This window comes from Mustelus asterias, chromosome 12 (genome assembly GCF_964213995.1).
Source record: "Mustelus asterias chromosome 12, sMusAst1.hap1.1, whole genome shotgun sequence".
In the NCBI taxonomy this organism is placed as follows: domain Eukaryota; kingdom Metazoa; phylum Chordata; class Chondrichthyes; order Carcharhiniformes; family Triakidae; genus Mustelus; species Mustelus asterias.
The window spans coordinates 56098781-56125769 of record NC_135812.1 but is presented as its reverse complement, the minus strand read 5'-3'; the positions used below and the strand labels follow the sequence as shown (position 1 = coordinate 56125769).

At 45.9% G+C, this 26989-nt stretch overlaps 1 protein-coding gene across 3 annotated transcripts in view; it reads right to left on the bottom strand.

Moving 5' to 3' along the window:
* Positions 1–26989, bottom strand: part of LOC144501473 (ras-related protein Rab-37) — a 359260-nt gene that overhangs the window by 49218 nt on the left and 283053 nt on the right. For all 3 annotated transcript variants that reach the window (XM_078225254.1, XM_078225255.1, XM_078225256.1), the window contains 2 exons: positions 15343–15384; positions 4951–5017 (listed from right to left, as the gene is read on the bottom strand). In XM_078225254.1, the coding sequence (XP_078081380.1) occupies positions 4951–5017; positions 15343–15384 (109 nt within the window). The remainder of the gene's footprint in view (positions 1–4950; positions 5018–15342; positions 15385–26989) is intronic.

Below are 26989 nucleotides of genomic sequence, written 5' to 3'. Positions count from 1 at the left end.
CACTCTCTGAGTGAAGAACCTACCTCTGACGTCTGTCCTATATCTATCACCCCTCAATTTAAAGCTATGTCCCCTCGTGCTAGCTATCACCATCCGAGGAAAAAGGCTATCACTATCCACCCTATCTAATCCTCTGATCATCTTGTATGCCTCTAGTAAGTCACCTCTTAACCTTCTTCTCTCTAACGAAAACAACTTCAAGTCCCTCAGCCTTTCCTCATAAGACCTTCCCACCATACCAGGCAACATCCTGGTAAATCTCCTGTGCACCCTTTCCAATGCTTCCACATCCTTCCTATAATGCGGCGACCAGAACTATACGCAATACTCCAAGTGCGGCCGCACCAGAGTTTTGTACAGCTGCAACATGACCTCATGGCTCCGAAACTCAATCCCTCTACCAATAAAAGCTAACACTCTGTACACATTCTTAACAACCCTATCAACCTGGGTGCCAACTTTCAGGGATCTATGCACATGGACACTGAGATCTTTCTGTTCATCCACACTACCAAGTATCTTACCATTAGCCCAGTACACTGTAATCTTGTTACTCCTTCCAAAGTGAATCACCTCACACTTTTCCGCATTGAACTCCATTTGCCACCTCTCAGCCCAGCTTATCTATGTCACTCTGTAACCTGCAACAACCTTCCGCACTGTCCACAACTCCACCGACTTTAGTGTCATCCGCAAATTTACTAACCCATCCTTCTACGTCCTCATCCAGGTCATTTATAAAAATAACAAACAGCAGAGTCCTCAAAACAGATCCTTGCCGTACACCACTAGTAACTGAACTCCAGGATGAACATTTCCCATCAACCACCACCCTCTGTCTTCTTACAGCTAGCCAATTTCTGATCCAAACCGCTAAATCACCCTCAATCCCATGCCTCCGTATTTTCTGCAATAGCTTACCGTGGGGAACCTTATCAAATGCTTTACTGAAATCCATATACACCACATCAACTGCTTTACCCTCATCCACCTCTTTGGTCACCTTCTCAAAGAACTCAGGAAGGTTTGTGAGGCACGACCTACCCTTCACAAAACCGTGTTGACTATCCCTAATCAAATTATTCCTTTCTAGATGCTTATAAATCCTATCTCTTATAATCCTTTCCAAAACTTTGCCCACCACAGAAGTAAGGCTCACTGGTCTATAATTACCAGGGTTGTCTCTACTCCCCTTCTTGAACAAGGGGACAACATTTGCTATCCTCCAGTCTTCTGATACTATTCCTGTAGACAATGACGACATAAAGATCAAAGCCAAAGGTTCTGCAATCTCCTCCCTAGCTTCCCAGAGAATCCTGGGATAAATCCCATCCGGCCCAGGGGACTTATCTATTTTCACACTTTCCAGAATTGCTAACACCTCCTCCTTATGAACCTCAATCCCGTCTAGTCTAATAGCCTGTATCTCAGTGTTCTCCTCGACAACATTGTCTTTTTCCTGTGTGAATACTGACGCAAAATATTCATTTAGCGCCTCTCCTATCTCTTCAGACTCCACGCACAACTTCCCACTACTGTCCTTGACTGGCCCTAATCTTACCCTAGTCATTCTTTTATTCCTGACATACCTATAGAAAGCTTGAGGGTTTTCCTTGATCCGACCTGCCAAAGATTTCTCATGTCACCTCCTGGCTCTTCTTAACTCTCTCTTTAGGTACTTCCTGGCTAACTTGTAACTCTCAAGTGCCCTAACTGAGTCTTCACGTCTCATCTTTACATAAGTCTCCTCCTTCCTCTTCACAAGAGATTCAACTTCTTTAGTAAACCACGGTTCCCTCGCTCGACCACTTCCTCCCTGTCTGACAGGTGCATACTTCTCAAGGACACGCAGTAGTTGTTCCTTGAACAAGCTCCACATTTCAATTGTGCCCATCCCCTGCAGACTTCTTCCCCAACCTATGCATCCTAAATCTCGCCTAATCGCATCATAATTTCCTTTCCCCCAGCTATAACTCTTGCCCTGCGGTATATATCTATCTCTTTCCATCGCTAAAGTAAACGTAACCAAATTGTGGTCACTATCACCAAAGTGCGCACCTACCTCCAAATCTAACACCTGGTCTGGTTCATTACCCAATACCAAATCCAATGTGGCCTCACCTCTTGTTGGCCTATCTACATACTGTGTCAGGAAACCCTCCTGCACACATTGGACAAAAACTGACCCCTCTAACGTACTCGAACTATAGCTTTTCCAGTCAATATTTGTAAAGTTAAAGTCCCCCATAACAACTACCCTGTTACTTTCGCTCTTATCCAGAATCATCTTTGCAATCCTTTCCTCTACATCTCTGGAACTTTTCGGAGGCCTATAGAAAACTCCCAACAGAGTGACCTCTCCTTTCCTGTTTCTAACCTCAGCCCATACTACCTCAGTAGACGAGTCCTCATCAAATGTCCTTTATGCCACCGTAATACTGTCCTTGACTAACAATGCCACACCTCCCCCTCTTTTACCATCTTCCCCGCTCTTGCTGAAACATCTAAACCCCGGAACCTGCAACAACGATTCCTGTCCCTGTTCTATCCATGTCTCCGAGATGGCCACAACATCGAAGTCCCAGGTACCAACCCATGCTGCAAGTTCACCCACCTTATTCCGGATGCTCCTGGCGTTGAAGTAGACACACTTCGAACCACCTTCCTGCCTGCCAGTACACTCCTGCGACATTGAAACCTTATCCATGACCTCACTACTCCCAACCTCCTGTACACTGGAGCTACAATTCAGGTTCCCATCCCCCTGCTGAATTAGTTTAAACCCTCCCGAAGAGCATTAGCAAATTTCCTCCCCCAGAATATTGGTACCCCTCTGGTTCAGGTGTAGACCATCCCATTTGTAGAGGTTCCACCTACCCCAGAATGAGCCCCAATTGTCCAGGTATCTGAATCCCTCCCTCCTGCACCATCCCTGTAGCCACGTGTTCAATTGCTCTCTCTCCCTATTCCTCTTCCCACTATCACGTGGCACAGATAACAAACCAGAGATAACAACTTTGTTTGTTCTAGCCCTAAGCTTCCACCCTAACTTCCTGAATTTATGCCTTACATCCCCATCCCTTTTCCTACTTATTTCTTATCGTACTGATTAAAACAAACATGAATGGTTGCTATGGACCCATGTTTACATCTGGGTTGATTGCTAAGATATGAAATGAAATGTAAGGAGTGAGAGCAGAAGACCATTTGACCACTTGAGCAGCCTCCACCATTCAATCGATGTTGGCTAATCTGATTATGACCATAACTCCACTTTCCTCCCCATCCCCATTGGTTCCAGTGAGGAGGCCAGAACAATAGGACAGTGTCAGTGTGAAGGCCTGGAACTGTAGGCCAGAGTCTGTGAGGAGGCCTGGAACAGTCAGTCAGAGTGGGTGAGGAGGCTTGGAACAGTACGCCAGGGTCAATGAGGAGGCCTGAAACAGTAGGCCATGGTTAGTGTGAGTCCTGGAACTCAGGGTCAGTGAGGAGGCCTGGAACAGTAGGCCAGGGTTAGTGTGAGTCCTGGAACTCACGGTCAGTGAGGAGGCCTGGAACAATAGGCCAGGGTCAGTGAGGAGGCCTGGAACAATAGGCCAGGGTCAGTGAGGAGGCCTGAACAATAGGCCAGGGTCAGTGAGGAGGCCTGAACAATAGGCCAGGGTCAGTGAGGAGGCCTGGAACAATAGGCCAGGGTCAGTGAGGAGGCCTGAACAATAGGCCAGGGTCAGTGAGGAGGCCTGAACAATAGGCCAGGGTCAGTGAAGAGGCCTGGAACAATAGGCCAGGGTCAGTGAGGAGGCCTGAACAATAGGCCAGGGTCAGTGAGGAGGCCTGAACAATAGGCCAGGGTCAGTGAGGAGGCCTGAACAATAGGCCAGGGTCAGTGAGGAGGCCTGGAACAATAGGCCAGGGTCAGTGAGGAGGCCTGGAACAATAGGCCAGGGTCAGTGAGGAGGCCTGGAACAATAGGCCAGGGTCAGTGAGGAGGCCTGAACAATAGGCCAGGGTCAGTGAGGAGGCCTGAACAATAGGCCAGGGTCAGTGAGGAGGCCTGGAACAATAGGCCAGGGTCAGTGAGGAGGCCTGAACAATAGGCCAGGGTCAGTGAGGAGGCCTGAACAATAGGCCAGGGTCAGTGAAGAGGCCTGGAACAATAGGCCAGGGTCAGTGAGGAGGCCTGAACAATAGGCCAGGGTCAGTGAGGAGGCCTGAACAATAGGCCAGGGTCAGTGAGGAGGCCTGAACAATAGGCCAGGGTCAGTGAGGAGGCCTGAACAATAGGCCAGGGTCAGTGAGGAGGCCTGAACAATAGGCCAGGGTCAGTGAAGAGGCCTGGAACAGTAGACCAGCAAGAAGTTTAACAACACCAGGTTAAAGTCCAACAGGTTTATTTGGTAGCAAAAGCCACACAAGCTTTCGGAGCCCAAGCCCCTTCTTCAGGTGAGTGGACTCACCTGAAGAAGGGGCTTGGGGCTCCAAAAGCTTGTGTGGCTTTTGCTACCAAATAAACCTGTTGGACTTTAACCTGGTGTTGTTAAACTTCTCACTGTGTTTACCCCAGTCCAACGCCAGCATCTCCACATCATGACAGAAGACCAGCGGTAGTGAGGAGGCGTGGAACAGTGGGCCAGGATCAGAGTAAAGGTCTGGAACAGTGGGCCAGGATCAATGTAGAGGCCTGCAACAGTAGGCCAGGGTCTAAATACCAATGCATTTAAATTTTTACTGCCAAACTAATACAGGGAAAAGTTGATAAGTTTTTGCTCAGTCGCTGATTGGTTGGGCCTTGTTTGTTATTGCCATGCATGGCTGTTCCTTCGTTCGCATTCCCAGAATGCTTTACAGTTAATAGCAGCCTTAGAGACTGGGCCTTGTTCAGTGCCAGGAGTACCAATGAAAGGCCTGGTCCTCTGATCAATGCTTCATTCCCACCAATAGCAGCCCTACCTTGTGCATCTCGGTAGTAGGCATGAGTGACACTACGGAACCTCTCCTGTCCAGCTGTGTCCCAAATCTAAAACATAAACAAAACAAAGTCATGGACCATGTTATTTAATTCATTTCAAACTCAACACTTTATTTGAACATTAATGTGCAACTGTATAATATGAGGTTCTGGGAACTAACCTGGGAACAGCGAGGTATGAGTCAGTGTTACGAAGCTGGGAAACTCTGTGTGACCCCATGTTCCCTTCCACCCACCCTGGATAATACCGCAACTCACTCACAATCTGTATGTTGTTGGAGTCAACATTCACTTACATTTGTGTGAATATAATCCGGGTCTCATTGTGGCATACCACAGGGATCTGTGCCGGGTCCCCTATTATTCGTCATTTATCTAAATGACGTTCATGATTATTTGGGAGGTAGGATTAGTAAATTTGTGGATGACACAAAGATTGACAGTGAGGCAGAGCGTCTTGGGCTACAAGAAGATATAGATGGAATAGTCAAATGGGCAGATGAGTGGTAGATGGAATTTAACCCAGAAAAGTGTGAGGTGATACATATTGGAAGGAGTAATTTGACAACAAAGTAGTCAATGAATGGTAGGACACTAGGAAGCTCTGTGGAACAAAGGAACCTTGGCGTGTTTGTCCACAGATCTCTGAAAGCGGAAGGGCATGTTAGTAGAGTGAAAAAGGCATATGGCACACTTGCCTTTATCAATCGAGGCATAGATTACAAAAGCAGGGAAGTGATGTTGGAGTTGTATAGAACTTTGGTGAGGCCACAGCTGGAGTACTGTGTGCAGTTCTGGTCGCCACATTATCGGAAGGATGTGAACGCACTGGAGCGGGTGCAAAGGAGATTCACCAGGATGCTGCCTGGGATGGAACATTTAAGTTGTGAAGAGAGGTTGGGTAGGCTTGGGTTGTTTTTGTTGGAGCAGAGAAGACTAAGGGGTGAACTGATTGAGGTGTACAAGATTATGAGGGGCACGGACAGAGTGGATAAGGAGCAGCTGTTCCCCTTAGTTGAAGAGTCACGAGGAGACATAGGTTCAAGGTGAGGGGCAGGAGGTTTCAGGTGGATGTGAGGAGAAACCTTTTTACCCAGAGGGTGGTGACAGTTTGGAATGCGCTGCCTGGGAGGGTGGTGGAGGCGGGTTGCTTCACACCCTTTAAAAAGTATCTGGATGAGTACTTAGCACATCATAACATTCAAGGCGATGGGTCAAGTGCTGGTAAATGGGATTAGTGGGAGTTCAGTTGTTTCTAATGTGTCGGTGTAGACTCGATGGGCCGAAGGGCCTCTTCTGCATTGTATGATTCTATGATTTCTTATTGTAATTGTGTTGGAGTACTCTCTTGTCATCTCCTATTGCCGTGAAGTCATTAAGTGAATGCACAAAAAATCAACAGATGTCAGAAAATGTGAGCTTGTCCACTTTCACGGGAAGAATAGTAACGCAGTTTAAAATGGAGGGAGATGGCAGATCTTTGCGGTGCAGAGGGATCTGGGAGCCCTGGTACATTAATCATAAAAAATAGTTCGCAGGTACAGCAAGGTCATCGGAATGTTGTCAATGGTTGCAAGGAGAATGGAACACAAAAGCAAGAAGTTTTTGCGAGAGTTGTATGGAGTTCTGGTGAACCCATATCTAGAATAGTGTATACAGTTTTGATGTCCTTACTTAAGAAAGTATATAATTGCATTAAACAAAGAACAAAGAAAATTACAGCACAGGAACAGGCCCTTCGGCCCTCCAAGTCTGCACCGACCATGCTGCCCAACTTAACTAAAACCCCCTACCCTTCCGGGGTCCATATCCCTCTATTCCCATCCTATTGATGTATTTGTCAAGATGCTCCTTAAAAGCCACTATCGTATCCGCTTCCACTATCTCTCCCGGCAGCAAGTTCCAGGCACCCACCACCCTCTGTGTAAAACATCTGCCTTGTAGGAGCAGTTCAGAGACGGTTCACCTGGATGGAAGTGGTTATCTTATGAGGAAAGGTTGGACAGGTTGGGGCTATATATATATATATACACATAGAAGACAGAGGATAGCAGTAAAGGGGTGCTTTTCTGAATGGAAGGCTGTGACTAGCGGTGTTCCACAGGGATCAATTCTGGGACCTTTGTTGCTCATAGTATATACAAATGATTTGGAGGAAAATGTAGCTGGTCTGATTAGTAAGTTCACAGATGACACAAAAAATTGATGGAGTTGCGGATAGTGAAGAGGACAGTCAGAGGATACAGCAAGGTATGGACCGGTTGGAGATTTGGGCGGAGAAATGGCAGATGGAGTTTAATCTGGACAAGTGTGAGATAATGCATTTTGGAAGGTCCAATGCATATAGGAATTATACAGTAAATGGTAGAACCCTTAGGAGTATTGACGGGCAGAGAGATCGTGTCCACCGATCTCTGAAAGTGGCAACGCAGGTGGATAAGTAGTCAAGAAAGCATACGGCACGCTTGCCTTCATCGGTCAGGGCATTGAGTAGAAAAACTGGCAGGTCATGCTGCAGCTGGACAGAACCTTAGTTAGGCCTCATTTAGAATATTGTGTACAATTCTGGTCGCCACACTACCAGAAGATTGTGGATGCTCTGGAGAGGGTACAGAAGAGGTTTACCAGAATGTTGCCTGCTCTGGAGGGTATTAGCTTTGAGGAGAGGTTGGATAAACTCGGTTTGTTCTCACTGGAACGATGGAGGTTGAGGGGTGACCTGATAGAGGTTTACAAGATTGTGAGTGGCATGGACAGAGTGGAGAGTCAGATGCTCTTTCCTCGGGTAGAAAAGTCAAGTACTAGGGGACATAGATTTAAGGTGCATGGGGAAAAGTTTAGAGGAGATGTGCGAGGCAAGTTTTTTACACAGAGGGTGGTGAATGTCTGTAAAGCGCTGCCTGGGGAGGTGGTGGAGCAGGTACGATAGCGGTAATTAAGAGGCAACTAAACGAATACATGAATAGGATGGGAATGGAAGGATATGGACTCCATAAGTGCATACGGTTTTAGTTTAGGCCGGCAACATGATTGGCGCAGGCTTGGAGCACCGAAGGGCCTGTTCCTGTGCTTTACTGTTCTTTGTTCTTTCTTTATAGTGATTGGAGTTTAGAAGAATGAGAGATATTAAAACATATAAGACCCTGAGGGAATGTGACAGGCAGATGCTGAGAGAATGATTCCCCCTGTGGGAGTGACTGGACCTAGGAAACACAGTTCAACACAAGCAGTCACCCATTTAAGACAGAGAGAAGAAATCCTACTCTCAAGAGGGTGGTGAGTCTGTGGGATTTTCTTCTGCAGACAGTAGTGCAGGCTGAGTCATTGAATATTTTTAAGGTGGAGTTGGATAGATTCTTGATTGACAAGGGAGTCAAAGGGTGGAGTTGAGGCCAATCAATGGATCATGATCTTATAGGATGGTGGAGCAGCCTTGAGGGGCCAAATGGCCTACTCCTGCTGCTAATTTGTATATTCTTTTGTTTGGGTTCCACTGGAGGCCCTTTCGTTTTTGAGTCATTTGATGGCTGTGACATCTGAGTAAGAAAGCAGAGGGCAAGGGACTCCTCAAGAACTCAGTGTCATGCTTGGTGTAGGACTGAGTGAAGACAGACCCCACTTCAATCCTCACTTGGTCTTAGGCTGCCAAGTTCAGCTGGCCTAGTGCTGGTGGCACTGTAGTATGCTTGAGTTTGGGAAGGGGGTGGGGTGAATCAAGCAGCCCCTGCTCCTGATCATTGTGTGGGCCCTCTCCCCAGGTGTGTACAAGTGTCAATAGGTTCTCCCCCATATCTATCCATATTTACAGGGAGTCCTGGAGAATGTGTCAGCATTTACAATGTCTTTGGGGAGTGTGTCAGAGGCAAGGAAGGGGAAAGTTAAGGACAGGCAGAGGGGCATGGTAGCATAGTTGTTCTGTTACTGGATTAATGATAGCAACATAAGACTAAGGAGCAGGATTGGCCATTCAGCCCTTTGAGTCTGCTCCCCCTTCAATCGGGTAATTGCTGATATGGTCATGGTCTCAACTCCACTTTGTCCTCTGCCCTCCTTAACCCTTGACCCCCTCCCTGTCTATCAAAGAACAAAGAGCAAAGATCAGTACAACACAGGAACAGGCCTTTCAGCCCTCCAAGCCTGTGCCAATCATGATGCCTGCCTAAAACCGGATGTACTTACGGAGTCTGTATCCTTCCATTCCCATCCTATTCATGTATTCGTCTAGACGCTCCTTAAATGCCGCTATCATATCTGCTCCCACCACCATCATCAAGAGTCTGTCTAACTCTTCCTTGAATAAATGGAATGACCCATCCTCCACTGCTTCCTGAGGAAGAGAACTCCACGGACTAAAGACTTATTGAGAGAAATACATTTTTTCCTATCTCCATCTTAAATGGCAGCCCTCTTATTCCAAACTGTGTCTCCTGCTTCTCCACAAATAGAAACATCCTCCCAGTATCCACCCTCTCAAATCCCTTCAGGATCTTGCATTCAATAAGATCACCTCTCATTCTTCTCAACTCCAATGAGTATCGGCTCAACCTGTTCAACTTCTCTTCATTAGATAAGCCCCTCATCCAGGGATCAATCGAGTGAATCTCCTCTAAACTTTCTCACATAATTATATATTTTTTCAAATAATGAGACCAAAACTGCACCAGTATTCCAGATGTGATCTCACCTACAGCTGCAGTAAAACTTCCCACTTTTATATTTCATTCCCTTTGCAATAAATGTCAACATTCCATTTCTCTGATCATTTGCTGTACCTCCATACAAACGTTTTGTGATTCATGTACCAGGACACTCAGGTCCCTCTGCACCTTTGAGTTCTGCAATCTCCCTCCATTCCCTCCATATAGGGATATGGGGGTAGGGCCTGGGTAGGATTGTGGTCGGTGCAGACTCGATGGGCCGAATGGCCTCTTTCTGTACTGTAGGGATTCTATGATTCTATGGTTCAAATAATATGCTGTTTTTCTATTCTTCCTGCCAAAGTGGACAAGTTCACATTTTCTCACATGAAACTCCTGTCTAATCATTGCCCTCTCACTGAACCTGCCTTTATTGCTTTGCAGACCCTCTACCTCCTCATGACAACTTACTGTCCTACCGAGCTATCTTGGCGTCATCAGCAAATTTAGTTACCAAACATAAATTTGGTTCCTTCCTCTATGTAGATTGTAAACAGTTGTGGCCCCAGCACTGATTTCTGTGGCACTCTACTTGTTACAGTTTGCCAACCTGAAAAAGACCCAATTATCCCTACTCTCTGTTTCCTGTTGGCTAACCAAGCACTTATCCATGCTAATATCTTACCCCCTATACCATATGCACCTTTGCTGTGAAATGTCATCAAATGACTTCTAGAATTCCAAATTCACTACGTCTATATTGTCCTATTATTTAAGAAGGGTAGCAAGGATAACTCGGAGAATTATAGGCCAGTGAGCTTGACATCAGTGATAATGAAATTGTTGGAGAAGATTCTTAGAGATCGGATCTATACACTTTAGAACTGAACGGTCTTATTAGTGACAGACAGCATGGCTTTGAATGAGGGAGGTCATGTCTCACTAACTTGATTGAGTTTTTTGAGGAAGTGACGAAGATGATTGATGAGGGAGGGGCTGTGGATGTTGTCTACATGGACTTTAGTAAGGCCTATGACAAGGTCCCTCATGGTAGGCTGGTGCAAAAGGTTAAATCACACAGGATCAAGAGTGAACTAGCTAGATGGATTCAGAACTAGTTTGGCCACAAAAGAGAGAGGGTAGCAGTGGAAGGGTGTTTTTCTAAATGGAGGTCTGTAACTAGTGGTGTTCCGCAGGGATCAGTGCTGGAATCTCTGCTGTTTGTAATATATATAAATGACTTGGAAGAAAACGTAGCTGGTCTGATTAGCAAGTTTGCGGATGATACGAAGATTGCTGGACTTGGCGCTTAGTGATGAAGATTGTCAGAGAATACAGCAGGATATAGATAGGCTGGAAAATTGGGCGGAGAAATGGCAGATGGAATTTAATCCGGACAAATGCAAGGTGCTGCATTTTGGTAGATCCAATTCAGGTGGGAGCTATAAAATAAATGGCAGAACCATCAGGAGTATAGATACACAGAGAGAGCTGGGAGTGCAGGTCCACAGATCCTTAAAAGTGGCAGCACAGGTGGAAAAGGTAGTGAAGAAAGTATATGGCATGCTTGCCTTCATCAGCCGGGAGATCCAGTATAAAAGGTGGAAAATTATGTTACAGTTGTATAAAACATTGGTTAGGCCATATTTGGAATATTGAGTCCAATTCTGGTCACCACACTACCAGAAGAATGTGGTGGGTTTGGAGGGAGAGTGCAGAAAAGGTTTACCAGGATATTGCCTGGTGTGGAGGGTATTAGCTATGAGGAGAGATTGAATAAACTGGGATTGTTCTCCCTGGAAAAAAGAGGCTCAGGGGTGACCTGATAGATGTTTGTAAAATTATGAGGGGTATAGATAGGGTGAACAATTGGAAGTTTTTTTCCAGGCCAGAAATGACAATTAAAAGGGGGCACAAGCTCAAGGTAAGGGGGGAAAGGTTCAGTGGAGATGTGCAGGGGAAGTTTTTTACACAGAGAGTGGTGGAGGCCTGGAATGCACTGCCAAGTGAAGTGGTTGAGGCAGATACGTTAGTCACATTTAAGACTTATCTGGATAGACACATGAACAGGCGGGGTATGGAGGGATACAGGCAGTTGGTCAAGGAAGGACAAGGTGATCGGCGCAGATCTGGAGGGCCGAAGGGCCTGTTCCTGCGCTGTACTGTTCTTTGTTCTTTCACTGATAAATGACCCTCTCAAACACCTCTGACAAACACATCTCACACACAACTGCTCGAGGGCAATAAATGCTGGCCATGCCAGTGATGCTCACATCCCATCAATAAAGAAAGAGAGAATGGTCCCTGTAGTGATGTCCCTGTGTCTGGGCCCACCGATAGACACAGTAACATCCCAGAGCCCAGGAATTTCATCCTGGGCTGTTTGAAAGCATCAGCTCTGAGAAATGGCAACATTCTGGTCAGCAGTTCCGGTCTGCCTGACAAAACACGATCCTGCTCTGTCACCTTCACTAATGAAGGGAAAATACAATGTCCCTGATTCTGGCGACACAATCTCCCCGAGAGCTGCAACTGAGCTGTAATAATGGCTGGTCCAGCTGCTGACACACTTTAATCTCCAAATACTGCCCCTGAATGATTAAACACACACCTCAATACTGAGCTCACAAATCTCCCAGCAATGTGTCACCAATTTATAAAGAGGGACGCAATTGTCAGTGATCATAGGGATCTATGGGAGTGCGTGAGTGATTACAGAGATCCACTGGGTGTATCAGTGATTACAGGGATCCACAGGAGTGTGTCAGCAATCACATGGATCTATGGGAGTGTTTCAGTGATTACAGGCATCTACAGGAGTGTGTCAGTGATTACAGGGATCTAATGGAGTGTGTCAGTGACTACAGGGGTCTACAGGAGTGTGTCAGTGATTACAGGGATCTCTGGGAGTGTGTCAGTGATCAGAGAGATCCATGGTAGTGTGTCAGTGATTACAGGGATCTATGAGAGTTTGTCAGTGATCGGACGGATCGATGGGAGTGTGTCAGTGATCACAGGGATCAATGTCAGTAGGTCAGTGATTACAGGGATCTACTGGAATGAGCCAATGACTACAGGGATGTCTAGGAGTGTGTCAATGATTACAGACATCTATTGGAGTGTGTCAGTGATTACAGAGATCTTTGGGAGTGTGTCAGTGATTACAGGGATCTATGGGAGTCTGTCAGTGATTACAGGGATCTATGGGACTGTGTCAGTGATTACAGGGATCTATGGGAGTCTGTCAGTGATTACAGGGATCTATGGGACTGTGTCAGTGGTTACAGGGATCTATGGGAGTGTGTCAGTGATTACCAGGATCTATGGGACTGTGCTGTGATTACAGGGATCTATGGGAGTGTGTCAGTGATTACAGGGATCTATGGGACTGTGTCAGTGATCGGAGAGATCCATGGTGGTGTATCAGTGATTACAGGGATCTATGGGAGTGTGTCAGTGATTACAGGGATCTATGGGACTGTGTCAGTTATTAAAGGGATCTATGGGAGTGTGTCAGTGATCAAAGAGATCCATGGTAGTGTATCAGTGATTACAGGGATCTACGGTAGTTTGCCAGTGATTACAGGGATATACTGGAGTGCGCCAATGATTACAGGGATCTACAGTAGCCTGTCAGTGATCACAGGGATCTATGGGAGTATGTCAGTGATTACAGGGATCTATTGGATTGAACCAATGACTACAGGGATCTATGGGAGTGTGTCAGTGATTACAGGGATCTATGGGAGTGGGTCAGTGATTATAGGGATCTATGGGAGTGAGCTAATGATTACAGTGATCTATGGGAGTTTGTCAGTGATTACAGTGATCTATGGGAGTGTGTCAGTGATTACAGGGATCTACTGGAGTGAATCAGTGATTACAAAGACCCACAGGTGTGTGTCAGTGATTGCTGGGATCTACTGGAATGTGTCAGTGATTACAGATATCTATGGGAGTCTTGCAGTGATTACAGGGATCTATGGGAGTGTGTCAGTGATTACAGGGATCTATGGGAGTATGTCAGTGATTACAGGGATCTATGGGACTGTGGCAATGATTACAGGGATCTATGGGAGTGTGTCAGTGATTCCAGGGATCTGTGGGAGTGTGTCAGTGATTACAGGGATCTATTGGAGTGTGTCAGTGATCACAGGGATCTATGGGAGTGTGTCAGTGATTACAGGGATCTGTGGGTATATGTCAGTGATTACAGGGATCTATGGGAGTGTGTCAGTGATTACAGGGATCTATGGGACTGTGGCAGTGATTACAAAGACCCACAGGTGTGTGTCAGTGATTGCTGGGATCTACTGGAATGTGTCAGTGATTACAGATATCTATGGGAGTCTTGCAGTGATTACAGGGATCTATGGGAGTGTGTCAGTGATTACAGGGATCTATGGGCATATGTCAGTGATTACAGGGATCTATTGGAGTGTGTCAGTGATCACAGGGATCTATGGGAGTGTGTCAGTGATTACAGGGATCTGTGGGCATATGTCAGTGATTACAGGGATCTATGGGAGTGTGTCAGTGATTACAGGGATCTATGGGACTGTGGCAGTGATTACAAAGACCCACAGGTGTGTGTCAGTGACTGCTGGGATCTACTGGAATGTGTCAGTGATTACAGATATCTATGGGAGTCTTGCAGTGATTACAGGGATCTATGGGAGTGTGTCAGTGATTACAGGGATCTATGGGCATATGTCAGTGATTACAGGGATCTATTGGAGTGTGTCAGTGATCACAGGGATCTATGGGAGTGTGTCAGTGATTACAGGGATCTGTGGGCATATGTCAGTGATTACAGGGATCTATGGGAGTGTGTCAGTGATTACAGGGATCTATGGGACTGTGGCAGTGATTACAAAGACCCACAGGTGTGTGTCAGTGATTGCTGGGATCTACTGGAATGTGTCAGTGATTACAGATATCTATGGGAGTCTTGCAGTGATTACAGGGATCTATGGGAGTGTGTCAGTGATTACAGGGATCTATGGGCATATGTCAGTGATTACAGGGATCTATGGGACTGTGGCAGTGATTACAGGGATCTATGGGAGTGTGTCAGTGATTACAGGGATCTGTGGGCATATGTCAGTGATTACAGGGATCTATGGGAGTGTGTCAGTGATTACAGGGATCTATGGGACTGTGGCAGTGATTACAAAGACCCACAGGTGTGTGTCAGTGATTGCTGGGATCTACTGGAATGTGTCAGTGATTACAGATATCTATGGGAGTCTTGCAGTGATTACAGGGATCTATGGGAGTGTGTCAGTGATTACAGGGATCTATGGGCATATGTCAGTGATTACAGGGAGCTATGGGACTGTGGCAGTGATTACAGGGATCTATGCGAGTGTGTCAGTGATTCCAGGGATCTGTGGGAGTGTGTCAGTGATTCCAGGGATCTGTGGGAGTGTGTCAGTGATTACAGGGATCTATTGGAGTGTGTCAGTGATCACAGGGATCTATTGGAGTGTGTCAGTGATCACAGGGATCTATGGGAGTGTGCCAATATTTACAGGAGGTTTTTATAGTGTTCCTTTGTCTTCCTGAGAGATTGAGCTGTATTGTTTCATTTTAATTTTCTGCATATTTAGTTTTTCTGATTGAGAAGAGGTTTGCAAAGGATTCCTGCAGGCACCTGCTGAAAATCCCTCAGCTCTTCGATTTTCTGTATGAAACTGTGTCCAGTGACTTTCGTTGTTGTCACCAAGCACTGACCTGTAACTTGACTTTAACCCCGTCCACAACCACCACTTTATTCTGTAAGAAGAAGAAAAGTCTGTTAGCAGTGAAGAACACACATGTCAGGGTTAATGATCAGAGAGTCCGCACATTGCTATCAACTCATGTCAATCAAAGTAGCACTCCTGGGGACTTGCTGCATCTACTGAGCTACTCCTGAAACAACATTGTTGCTGTGTGATTCATTCCCCAAACCAACTGGAACCCCTCATTCACTGAGAAACTCCATCAGAGTGACTGTCCAGTCAATCTTTCCAATGTTGCAATGCAGGATTGCAGCTGCATCCTGATAGGCTGCTGACATTGTTGTGAACAGGTTCCCGTTCTTTTTTTTTCACGGGAAGTTTCACCGGTGCTGTTCCAGGGCCAACCTTTCATTTCCTGGGTGGGCCCGAGTGTGATGACTTCAGCCAAGCTAATGAGGTTGGCTTGCTGGAGTATGAACTATCTGAGGAGTCCTAATTGATGGTTAAATCAGGGAGCCTCATGCTCACTATTTAAAGCAGGTGTGTCAGACTCTCAGGCTGCATTCAGCAGGAAGCAACTGGAGAGCTTGCTGTGTACAGATGTACGGTGTAAATAAAGTAACTTGGTGATGGGACTTTCACCTCTGTGAAGTTATCACACCACCCAATGATAATTGTTTATTAATTATGTTTGGTTGGAGGTGGATGAGGGACATTATAAGGGGATTCACTTACACCCTTATTAATCGACACAGATTCAAACTGGGGTTGTTGAGTTCGGAGGTTTATGCTTGTAATGTGTAACTCTGTAAATAAATGCTTTTGAAAGTGTGTAAAGATTGGCTCCAGTTCTCTCCTTCGTCAACTGGCTCCCTATAAAGTAAGACTTGCCAGTCTCTTCAAAGTAACACCCTGGCACCACCATTAGCCCCTGTAAATGTTTCTGTGGTATCACTCCTCCGAATGGGAGGCACATGCTCTTATTCCCTTTGGGTCAGTTTTGAATACACTGGTCAGGCAGCTCACTGTAACTGTGCCATCCCAGCCCATAATGTTAGTGCTATCATCTCCTTTAAAAGCTGGATATGTATTCGAGCCCAGTGCTTCAGCAGTGAAATAAGGAAACACTTAGCTTAGTCTAATTTTGGAACTCTTTCTGCAAATGCCAATTGATGTGGGTGAGGTCCGTAACACAGAAACATGGAAGATAGGAGCAGGAGGAGGCCATTTGGTCCTTCGAGCCTGCTCCACCATTCGTTATGATCATGGCTGATCATCCAACTCCATAGCCTAATCCTGCTTTTTTCCCATAACCTTTGATCCCATTTGCCCCAAGCGTTATATCGAGCCGCCTCTTGAATACATTCAATATTTTGCATCAACTACTTCCTGTGGTAATGAATTCCACAGGCTCACCACTCTTTGGGTGAAGAAATGTCTTCTCACCCCTCGTCCTAAATGGTCTACCCTGAATCCTCAGATTGTGACCCCTGGTTCTGGACACCCCCCACCATCAGAAACATCTTCCATGCACCTGTCCTGTCTAGACCTGTTAGAATTTTATAAGTCTCTATGAGATCCCCCTCATTCGTCTGAACCCAGCGAAAACAATCCTAACCTAGTCAATCTCTCCTCATACATCAGTCCTGCCATCCCCGGAATCAGCCTGGTAAACCTTCACTGCACTCCCTCGAGAGCAAGAACATCCTTCCTCAGAAAAGGAGATCAAAACTGCACATACTACTCTCGGTGTGGCCTCACCAAGGCTCTGTATAATTGCAACAACACATCCCTGCTCCTGTACTCAAAACCTCTCGCAATGAAGGCCAACATACCATTTGCCTTCTTTACCGCCTGCTGCACCTGCATGCTTACCTTCAGTGACTGGTGCACAAGGACACCCAGGTCCCACTGCACATTCCCCCTCCCAATTTACAGCCATTCAGGTAGTAATCTGTCTTCTTGTTTTTGCTTCCAAAGTGAATAACCTCACATTTATCCAAATTATACTGCATCTGCCATTGATTTGCCAACTCACCCAATCTGTCCAGATCATTCTGAAGGATCTCTGCATCCTCGTCACAGTTCACTCTCTCACCCAACTTGATATCATCTGCAAACTTTGGGATGTTACATTTTGTTCCCTCATCCAAATAATTTATATTGTGAATAATTGGGGTCCCAGCACCGATTCCTGTGGCACCCCAATAGTTACTGCCTGCCAATTTGAAAAGCACCCATTAATTCCTACTTTTTGTTTCCTCTCTGTCAACCAGTTCTCTATCCATCTCAATACACTTCCCCCAATCCCACACGCTTTAATCTTGCACGATAATCTCTTGTGTGAGACTTTGCAAACGCTTTCTGAAAGTCCAAATATACCACATTGACTGGCTCCCTCTTGTCAACTCTACTAGTTACATCTTCAAAGAATTCTAACAGATTTGTCAAGCATGATTTCCCCTTCATTAATCCATGCTGACTCTGTCTGATCCTGCCACTGCTTTCGAAATGCTCTGCTATAAAGTCCTTGATAATAGATTTGAGAATTGTCCCCATTACCGATGTTAAGCTTACTGGTTTATAATTCCCTGCTTTCTCTCTACCTCCCTTTTTGAATATTGGAGTGACATTAGCTACCCTCCAATCTGCAGGGACTGTTCTAGAGTCTATAAAATCCTGGAAGATGACCACCAGTGCATCCACTATTTCAAGAGCCATTTCCTTATGTCCTCTGGGATGTAGATTTTCAGGCCCTGAAAATCCGCCTTCAATCCCATCAATTTTCCCAGTACCATTTCTCTACTAATATTCATCTCCCTCAGTTCTTCCCTCTCACTAAATCTTGCATTCTCCAACATTTCTGGCATTTGATTTGTGTCGTCTTTTGTGAAGACAGAACCAAAGTATGTATTCAGTTGCTCGGCCATTTCTTTATTCCCTATTATACATTCCCCCATTTCTGTCTGTAAGGGACCTACATTTATCTTCACCAACCTCTTTATGTTCCCTGCAAGCTGACTTTTGTATTGTATTTTCCACTTCTTAATCAATCCTTTAGTCCTCCTTTGCTGAATTCTAAACTGCTCCCAATTGTCAGACCTATTATTTTTCTTGGTCAATTTATATGCTTGTTCCTTAGATCGGATACTCTCTCTAATTTCCTTTGTAAGCCATTGATTGGCCCTCTTACCCATTTTGCTTTTGTGCCAGACAGGAATAAACAGTTGCTGCAGTTCTCACTTGGAAATAAGTGGACGTATTAGTGAGAGGCAACATGGTTTTGTGAAGGGGAGGTCGTGTCTCACTAACTTGATCGAGTTTTTTGTGGAAGTGACGAAGATGATTGATGAGGATAGGGCAGTGGATGTTGTCTACATGGACTTCAGTAAGGCCTTTGACAAGGTCCCTCATGGCAGACTGGTGCAGAAAGTGAAGTCGCATGGGATCAGAGGTGAGCTAGCAAGGTGGATACAAAAATGGCTCAGTCAAAGACGACAGAGGGTACATTTCTGAATGGAGGGCTGTGACAAGTGGCATTCCTCAGGGATCAGTGCTGGGACCTTTGCTGTTTGTAATATATATAAATGATTTGAAGGAAAATATAACTGATTTGATTAGCAGGTTTGCGGACGTCACAAAGGTTGGTGAATTTGCGGATAACGATGAGGACCATCAGAGGATACAGCAGGATATAGATCAGTTGGAGACTTGGGCGGAGAGATGGCAGATGGAGTTTAATCCGGACAAATGTGAGGTAATGCATTTTGGAAGGTCTAATACAGATAGGAAATATACAGTAAATGGCAGAACTTGCCTATTACATTGATAGGCAAAGGGATCTGGTGTACAGGTACACAGGTCACTGAAAGTGGCAGTGCAGGTGGAGAAGGTAGTCAAGAAGGCATACGGCATGCTTGCCTTCATCAGCCGGGGCTGATGTTTAAAAATTGGGAAGTCATGTTGCAGCTTTATAGAACCCTAGTTAGGATGCACTTGGAATATAGTGTTCAATTCTGGTCGCCACACTACCAGAAGGATATGGAGGCTTTGGAGAGAGTACAGAAAAGATTTACCAGGATGTTGCCTGGTATGGAGGACATTGTAAGAAGTTTAACAACACCAGGTTAAAGTCCAACAGGTTTATTTGGTAGCAAAAGCCACACAAGCTTTCGAGGCTCTAAGCCCCTTCTTCAGGTGAGTGGGAACTCACCTGAAGAAGGGGCTTAGAGCCTCGAAAGCTTGTGTGGCTTTTGCTACCAAATAAACCTGTTGGACTTTAACCTGGTGTTGTTAAACTTCTTACTGTGTTTACCTCAGTCCAACGCCGGCATCTCCACATCATGGAGGACATTAGCCATGAGGAGAGGTTGGAGAAAATTGGTTTGTTCTCACTGGAACGAGGTTGAGGGGAGACCTGATAGAAGTCTACAAGATTATGAGAGGCATGGACAGAGTGGTTAGTCAGAAGCCCAGGGTGGAAGAGTCAATTACTAGGAGGCACAGGTTTAAGGTGCAAGGGGCAGATTTAAAGGAGATGTATGAGGCAGATTTTTTACACAGAGAGTAGTGGGTGCCTGGAACTCATTGCCGGGGAAGGTAGTGGAAGGTAGTGACTTTTAAGGGGCGTCTTGACAAATACATAAATAGAACATAGAACATAGAACATAGAACATTACAGCGCAGAACAGGCCCTTCGGCCCACGATGTTGCACCGACCAGTTAAAAAAAAACTGTGACCCTCCAACCTAAACCAATTTCTTTTCGTCCATGAACCTATCTACGGATCTCTTAAACGCCCCCAAACTAGGCGCATTTACTACTGATGCTGGCAGGGCATTCCAATCCCTCACCACCCTCTGGGTAAAGAACCTACCCCTGACATCGGTTCTATAACTACCCCCCCTCAATTTAAAGCCATGCCCCCTCGTGCTGGATTTCTCCATCAGAGGAAAAAGGCTATCACTATCCACCCTATCTAAACCTCTAATCATCTTATATGTTTCAATAAGATCCCCTCTTAGCCGCCGCCTTTCCAGCGAAAACAATCCCAAATCCCTCAGCCTCTCCTCATAGGATCTCCCCTCCATACCAGGCAACATCCTGGTAAACCTCCTCTGCACCCTCTCCAAAGCCTCCACATCCTTCCTGTAATGTGGGGACCAGAACTGCACACAGTACTCCAAGTGCGGCCGCACCAGAGTTGTGTACAGTTGCAACATAACGCTACGACTCCTAAATTCAATCCCCCTACCAATAAACGCCAAGACACCATATGCCTTCTTAACAACCTTATCTACTTGATTCCCAACTTTCAGGGATCTATGCACACATACACCTAGATCCCTCTGCTCCTCCACACTATTCAAAGTCCTCCCGTTAGCCCTATACTCAACACATCTGTTATTCCTACCAAAGTGAATTACCTCACACTTCTCCGCATTAAACTCCATCCGCCACCTCTCGGCCCAACTTTGCAACCTGTCTAAGTCTTCCTGCAAACTACGACACCCTTCCTCACTGTCTACCACACCACCGACTTTGGTGTCATCAGCAAATTTGCTAATCCACCCAACTATACCCTCATCCAGATCATTAATAAATATTACAAACAGCAGTGGCCCCAAAACAGATCCCTGAGGTACACCACTTGTAACCGCACTCCATGATGAATATTTACTATCAACCACCACCCTCTGTTTCCTATCCGCTAGCCAATTCCTGATCCAATTTCCTAGATCACCCCCAATCCCATACATCTGCATTTTCTGCAGAAGCCTACCATGGTGAACCTTATCAAACGCCTTACTAAAATCCATATATACCACTTCCACTGCCTTGCCCCCATCCACCTCCTTGGTCACTTTCTCAAAAAACTCAATAAGGTTAGTAAGGCACGACCTACCTGCCACAAAACCATGCTGACTATCACCTATCAATTCATTACTCTCCAAATAACTATAAATCCTATCCCTTATAATTTTTTCCAACATCTTGCCGACAACAGAAGTGAGACTCACCGGTCTATAATTCCCGGGGAAGTCTCTGTTCCCCTTCTTAAACAATGGGACAACATTCGCTAACCTCCAATCTTCTGGTACTATACCAGAGGCCAACGACGACCTGAAGATCAGAGCCAGAGGCTCTGCAATCACTTCTCTTGCCTCCCAGAGAATCCTTGGATAAATCCCATCCGGACCAGGGGATTTATCTATTTTCAGACCCTCCAGAATATCCTGCACATCCTCCTTATCAACTGTAATACTGTCTATTCTACTCCCTTGCAACCCAGTGTCCTCCTCAGCTATATTCATGTCCCCTTGCGTGAACACCGAAGAGAAATATTGGTTCAATGCTTCACCAATCTCCTCCGGTTCCACACATAACTTCCCTCTGCCATCTATAACTGGCCCTAAACTTGCCCTAACCAACCTTCTGTTCTTGACATACCTATAGAACGCCTTAGGATTCTCTTTAACCCTATCCGCCAAAGTCTTCTCATGTCCCCTTTTAGCCCTTCTAAGCTCGCTCTTCAACTCCCTCTTAGCCAATCTAAAGCTTTCTAGTGCACTACCCGAGTGCTCACGTCTCATCCGAACATAAGCCTCCTTTTTCTTTTTAACCAACAAAGAAACTTTTTTGGTGCACCACGGTTCCCTAGCCCTACCAATTCCTCCTTGCCTGACAGGGACATACCTATCACAGACTCGCAGTAGCTGCTCCTTGAAAAAACTCCACATGTCGGACGTTCCCAGTCCCTGTAATCTCCTAGTCCAACCTATGTTTCCTAATTCTCTCCTAATAGCCTCATAATTACCCTTCCCCCAGCTAAAACCACTGGCCCGAGGTTCATGCCTATCCCTTTCCATCACTAAGGTGAACGTAACCGAATTGTGGTCACTATCACCAAAATGCACACCAACTTCCAAGTCTAGCACCTGGTCTGGCTCATTTCCCAGCACCAGATCCAATATAGCCTCACCTCTAGTTGGCCTGTCTACATACTGAGTCAAAAAACCTTCCTGCACGCTTTGAACAAAAACTGACCCCTCTAACGAGCTAGAGCTATAACAATTCCAGTCAATATTAGTCAAGTTAAAATCCCCCATAACAATTGCCCTATTACTTTCACTCCTAAGCAGGATTGACTCCGCAATCCTTTCCTCAACCTCTCTAGAACTTTTAGGAGGTCTATAAAAGACTCCCAACAGGGTGACCTCTCCTCTCCTATTTCTAATCTCCGCCCATACTACCTCAACAGATAAGTCCTCATCAAACCTCCTCTCTGACACTGTGATACAATCTCTGACCAATAATGCTACCCCTCCCCCTCTTCTACCTCCTTCCCTACTTCGACTAAAACATTTGAACCCCGGGACCTGCAGCATCCATTCCTGCCCCTGCTCTATCCATGTCTCTGAAATAGCCACAACATCGAAGTCCCAGGTACTGATCCACGCTGCAAGTTCACCCACTTTATTGCGAATACTCCTGGCATTGAAGTATACACATTTCAAACCCTGCTCCACCCCACCTCTGCAATGCCGTGCATTGCAGTCCCCATCCATGCATCCCTCACTTTCAGCCCCACTACTCAGGATCCCTCCCCCCCCCCGAATCAGTTTAAACCTCCCTGCATGGCCTTAGCAAATTTACCCCCCAGGATATTGGTCCCCTTCTGATTAAGGTGTAGACCATCCTTCTCATAGAGGTCACACCTTCCCCAGTACGAGCCCCAATTGCTTAAGTACCTGAACCCCTCCCTCCTGCACCATCCCCTCAGCCATGAATTCAAACCTTCCCTCTCCCTATTCCTCTCTAAACTATCCCGTGGTACAGGCAAGAGTCCAGAGATAACCACTCTGTCAGTCTTGGCCTTTAGTTTCCACCCCAACTCCATAAATCCCTGCCTAATATCCCCTTCCCCTATCCTCCCTATGTCGTGTGTCCCCACATGTACAATAACTTGTGGTTTATCTCCCTCCCCCCTAAGAGTCCTGAATACCCTGTCAGACACATCCCGGACCCCAGCCCCTGGTAGGCAACACACCAACCCTGAGTCCCTACCTTTAGTTCCGACCCTCCTATCTGTCCCCTTAATTGTGGAGTCCCCAATCACAAGGCCCAGTCTTTTACAGCCCCTAACCACCTGAGCTTTCTCACTCGGCTCACCCCCAGAGATCTGCTCTCTATGCTCAGTTGATTCCTCCTCAACTGTAGCCTCCAGCACCGAAAACCTATTATGGAGGGGAACCGCCCCAGGGGATTGTCTTCCCGATTGCTTCTTACCCCTCCTCCTGGCATTGACCCAAGCCTCATTTCTAGGAGTTACTATTTCTCTATAACTCCTATCAACTTCCACCTCCGCCTCCCGAATTATGCGGAGTTCCTCTACCTCCCCCTCCAGCTCCTTTACACGCTCCTCCAGAAGCTGCAATCTAATGCACTTCTTACAACTAAAATCTCCTGAAACACTACTGGATTTCCTCACCACATACATCCCACAGGAGATGCAGCATACTGCCTGAACTGCCATCCCTGAAGCCATTACCAGCAAGAAAAAAAGAAAACAAAAAACTTCCCCACACTTATAATTAGGTTAGAGGAGGATGGAAGGGTGGGATCCTCTACCAGTGTAGAGGATCGGGTATCTCCTCTGCACCAATTTATAGGGCTAGGGGCCCGAGAGAAAAAAAAACTACTACTGAGGGGGAACCACCCAGGTAACTGACTTTTAAAGTTAAAATAAAAACCCTTCCCAGACTCCTTTGCTGCCCACTTCTAGTTTTCACTTTAAACTTGAAAAACTGCTGTTAAAGTAAAGGCCAAAAAAATACACACACTAGCTGACTAATTAAATAAATAAACAATTCAATTAATCCAATTAATCTCTTACCAGCACTGCTGCTTTTCAATCACCCCTCTCAAATAGGATTGAAATAGAGGGATATGGACCCCGGAAGGGTAGGGGGTTTTAGTTAAGTTGGACAGCATGGTCGGTGCAGACTTGGAGGGCAGAAGGGACTGTTCCTGTGCTGTAATTTTCTTTGTTCTTTTGTTCTTTGTTCCTTGCATTCCTTGAATATTTGCCATCGCCTATCCACCTCATCCTTTTAACTAACTCTCCCCAGTATATCACGGCCAACTCACGCCTCATATCCTCATAGTTTCCTTTATTAAGATTCAGCACCCTCGTCTCCGAATCAACTACTTCACTCTCCATCTTGATAAAAAATTCTATCATGTTATGGTCGCTCAGCCTCAAGGGGTCTCGCACAGCTAGATTAGCAATGATTCTCTTCTCATTACATAGTGCTCAGTCTAAGATGGCCTGCTCTCTAGTTGGTTTCTCCACATATTGGTCAAGAAAACCATCCCGTATACACTTCAGGAATTCCTCCTCTACGGCATTGTGGCTAATTTGATTTGCCCAATCTGTGTGCAGATTAAAATCACCCATGATCACTGATATTCCTTTATCACACGCATCTCTAATTTTGTGTTTAACGCCATTCCCAACATCACCACTGCAGTTTGGGGTCTATATATGACACCCACTAATTTTTTTGCCCCTTGGTATTTCTCAGCTTTACCCATACAGACTCCACATTGTCAGAGCTAATATCCTTTCTCACTATTGTGTTAATTTCCTCTTTAACCAGCAATGACACTCCACCACCTTGTCCTTTATGCCTGTCCTTCCGAAATATTGAATACCCTGGGACATTCAATTCCTATCCCTGGTCACCTTGCAGCCATGTCTGCGTAATCCCAATTATATCGTACCCGTTTACATCTATCTGCACGATTAGTTCATCCACTTTATTGTAGATGCTCCGCACATTAAGGCGCAGAGCCTTTAAACTTGCCTTTTTAACATTGTTTGTCTCGCTCCCAATATTTTTCTCTACAGCCCTGTTTGAACTTTGTCCTTGGTTTCTCTGTCTATCACTTTTCTTATTCCCTTTTCTACCTTTTGTTTTTGTCCTTGCTCCCTCCTTCTCTGACTCCTTACATAGGTTCCCAGTCCTCTGGCACATTAGTTTAAACCCCCCCTAACCGCTCCAGTAAACAGTTCCCCTAGGACATGAGTTCCTCTCCTGCCCTGGTGTAACCCATCCGATTTGTACAGGTCCCACCTCCCCCAGAACTGGTCCCAATGCCACAGGAATCTGAAACCCTCCCCCTGACACCATCTCTTCAGCCACATAATAGACTTCCTGATAGAAGTGTATAAGACTATGAGAGGCATGGACAGAGTGGATAGTCAGAATCTTTTTCCTAGGGTGGAAGAGTCAATTACTAGGGGGCATAGGTTTAAGGTGCGAGGGGCAAGGTTTAAAGAAGATGTATGAGGCAAGTTTTTTACACAGGGGGCGGTGGGTGCCTGGAACTCGCTGCTGGGGGAAGTAGTGGAAGCAGATACGAGAGTGGCTTTTAAGGGGCGTCTGGACAAATACATGAATAGGATGGGAGTAGAGGGATATGGTCCCCGGAAGAGTAGGGGGTTTTAGTTCAATCGGGCAGCATGGTCGGTACAGGCTTGGAGGGCCAAAGGGCCTGTTCCTGTGCTGTAATTTTCTTTGATCTTTGTAATTATCTGATATATCCTGTCATTTCTACCCTGACTAGAATGTGACACCGGTGGTAATCCTGAGATCACTGCCTTTGAGATCCGATTTCTTAACTTTCTTCCTAGCTCCCTGTATTCTGCTTTTAGGACCTCATCCCTTTTTTTACCTATGTCGTTTGTACCAACGTGTACTACGACCACTGGCTGTTCGCCCTCCTCCCCCAGAATGTCCTGCAGCCGCTCTGAGACATCCTTGACCCCAGCACCAGGGAGGCAACATACCATCCTGGAGTCTCGTCTATTCCCCTTACAATTGAATCCCCTGTAACTATTGCACTGGCACACTTTTTACCTCTTCCCCCTGCAGCAGAACCAACCGTGGTGCAACGAGTTTGGCTGCTTCTGCTTTCCCCAGAGAGGTCATTCCCCTCAACAGTATCCAAAGTGGTATATCTGTGTTGCAGGGGAATGTAAGAAGTCTCACAACACCAGGTTAAAGTCCAACAGGTTTATTTGGTAGCACAAGCTTTCGGAGTGTCGCTCCTTCAGGTGAGTGAAGAGCTGGGTTTTTTGTGAACACAACTCATCACTCACTTGAAGAAGGAGTGACACTCCGAAAGCTTGTGCTACCAAAGAAACCTGTTGGACTTTAACCTGGTGTTGTGAGACTTCTTACTGTGCTTACCCCAGTCCAACGCCGGCATCTCCACATCATTGCAAGGGAATGGCCACAGGAGATTCCTGCACTACCTGCCTATCTTTCTTGCTCTGTCTGGTGGTCACCCATTCCCTTCCTGCCTGCGGAGTCTGAGCTTGCCGTGTGAACACCTCTCTATACATGTTATCCACAATACTCTCTGACTCGCAGATGCTCCAGAGTGTCTCCAGCCACCACTCCAACTCTGAAACTCAAGCTTCCAGGAGCTGTAATGAGTACTTTGCATCAGTATTCACAAAGGAGAAGGATATGGTGGATGGTGAGTGTGGAAAGGAGGACATTGATGTTCCCAAGGCATGTTGAGATAAAAAGGGAGGAGGTATTGGAGATTTTGTAAAGCATTAAGGGCCAGATAGCATCTATCCC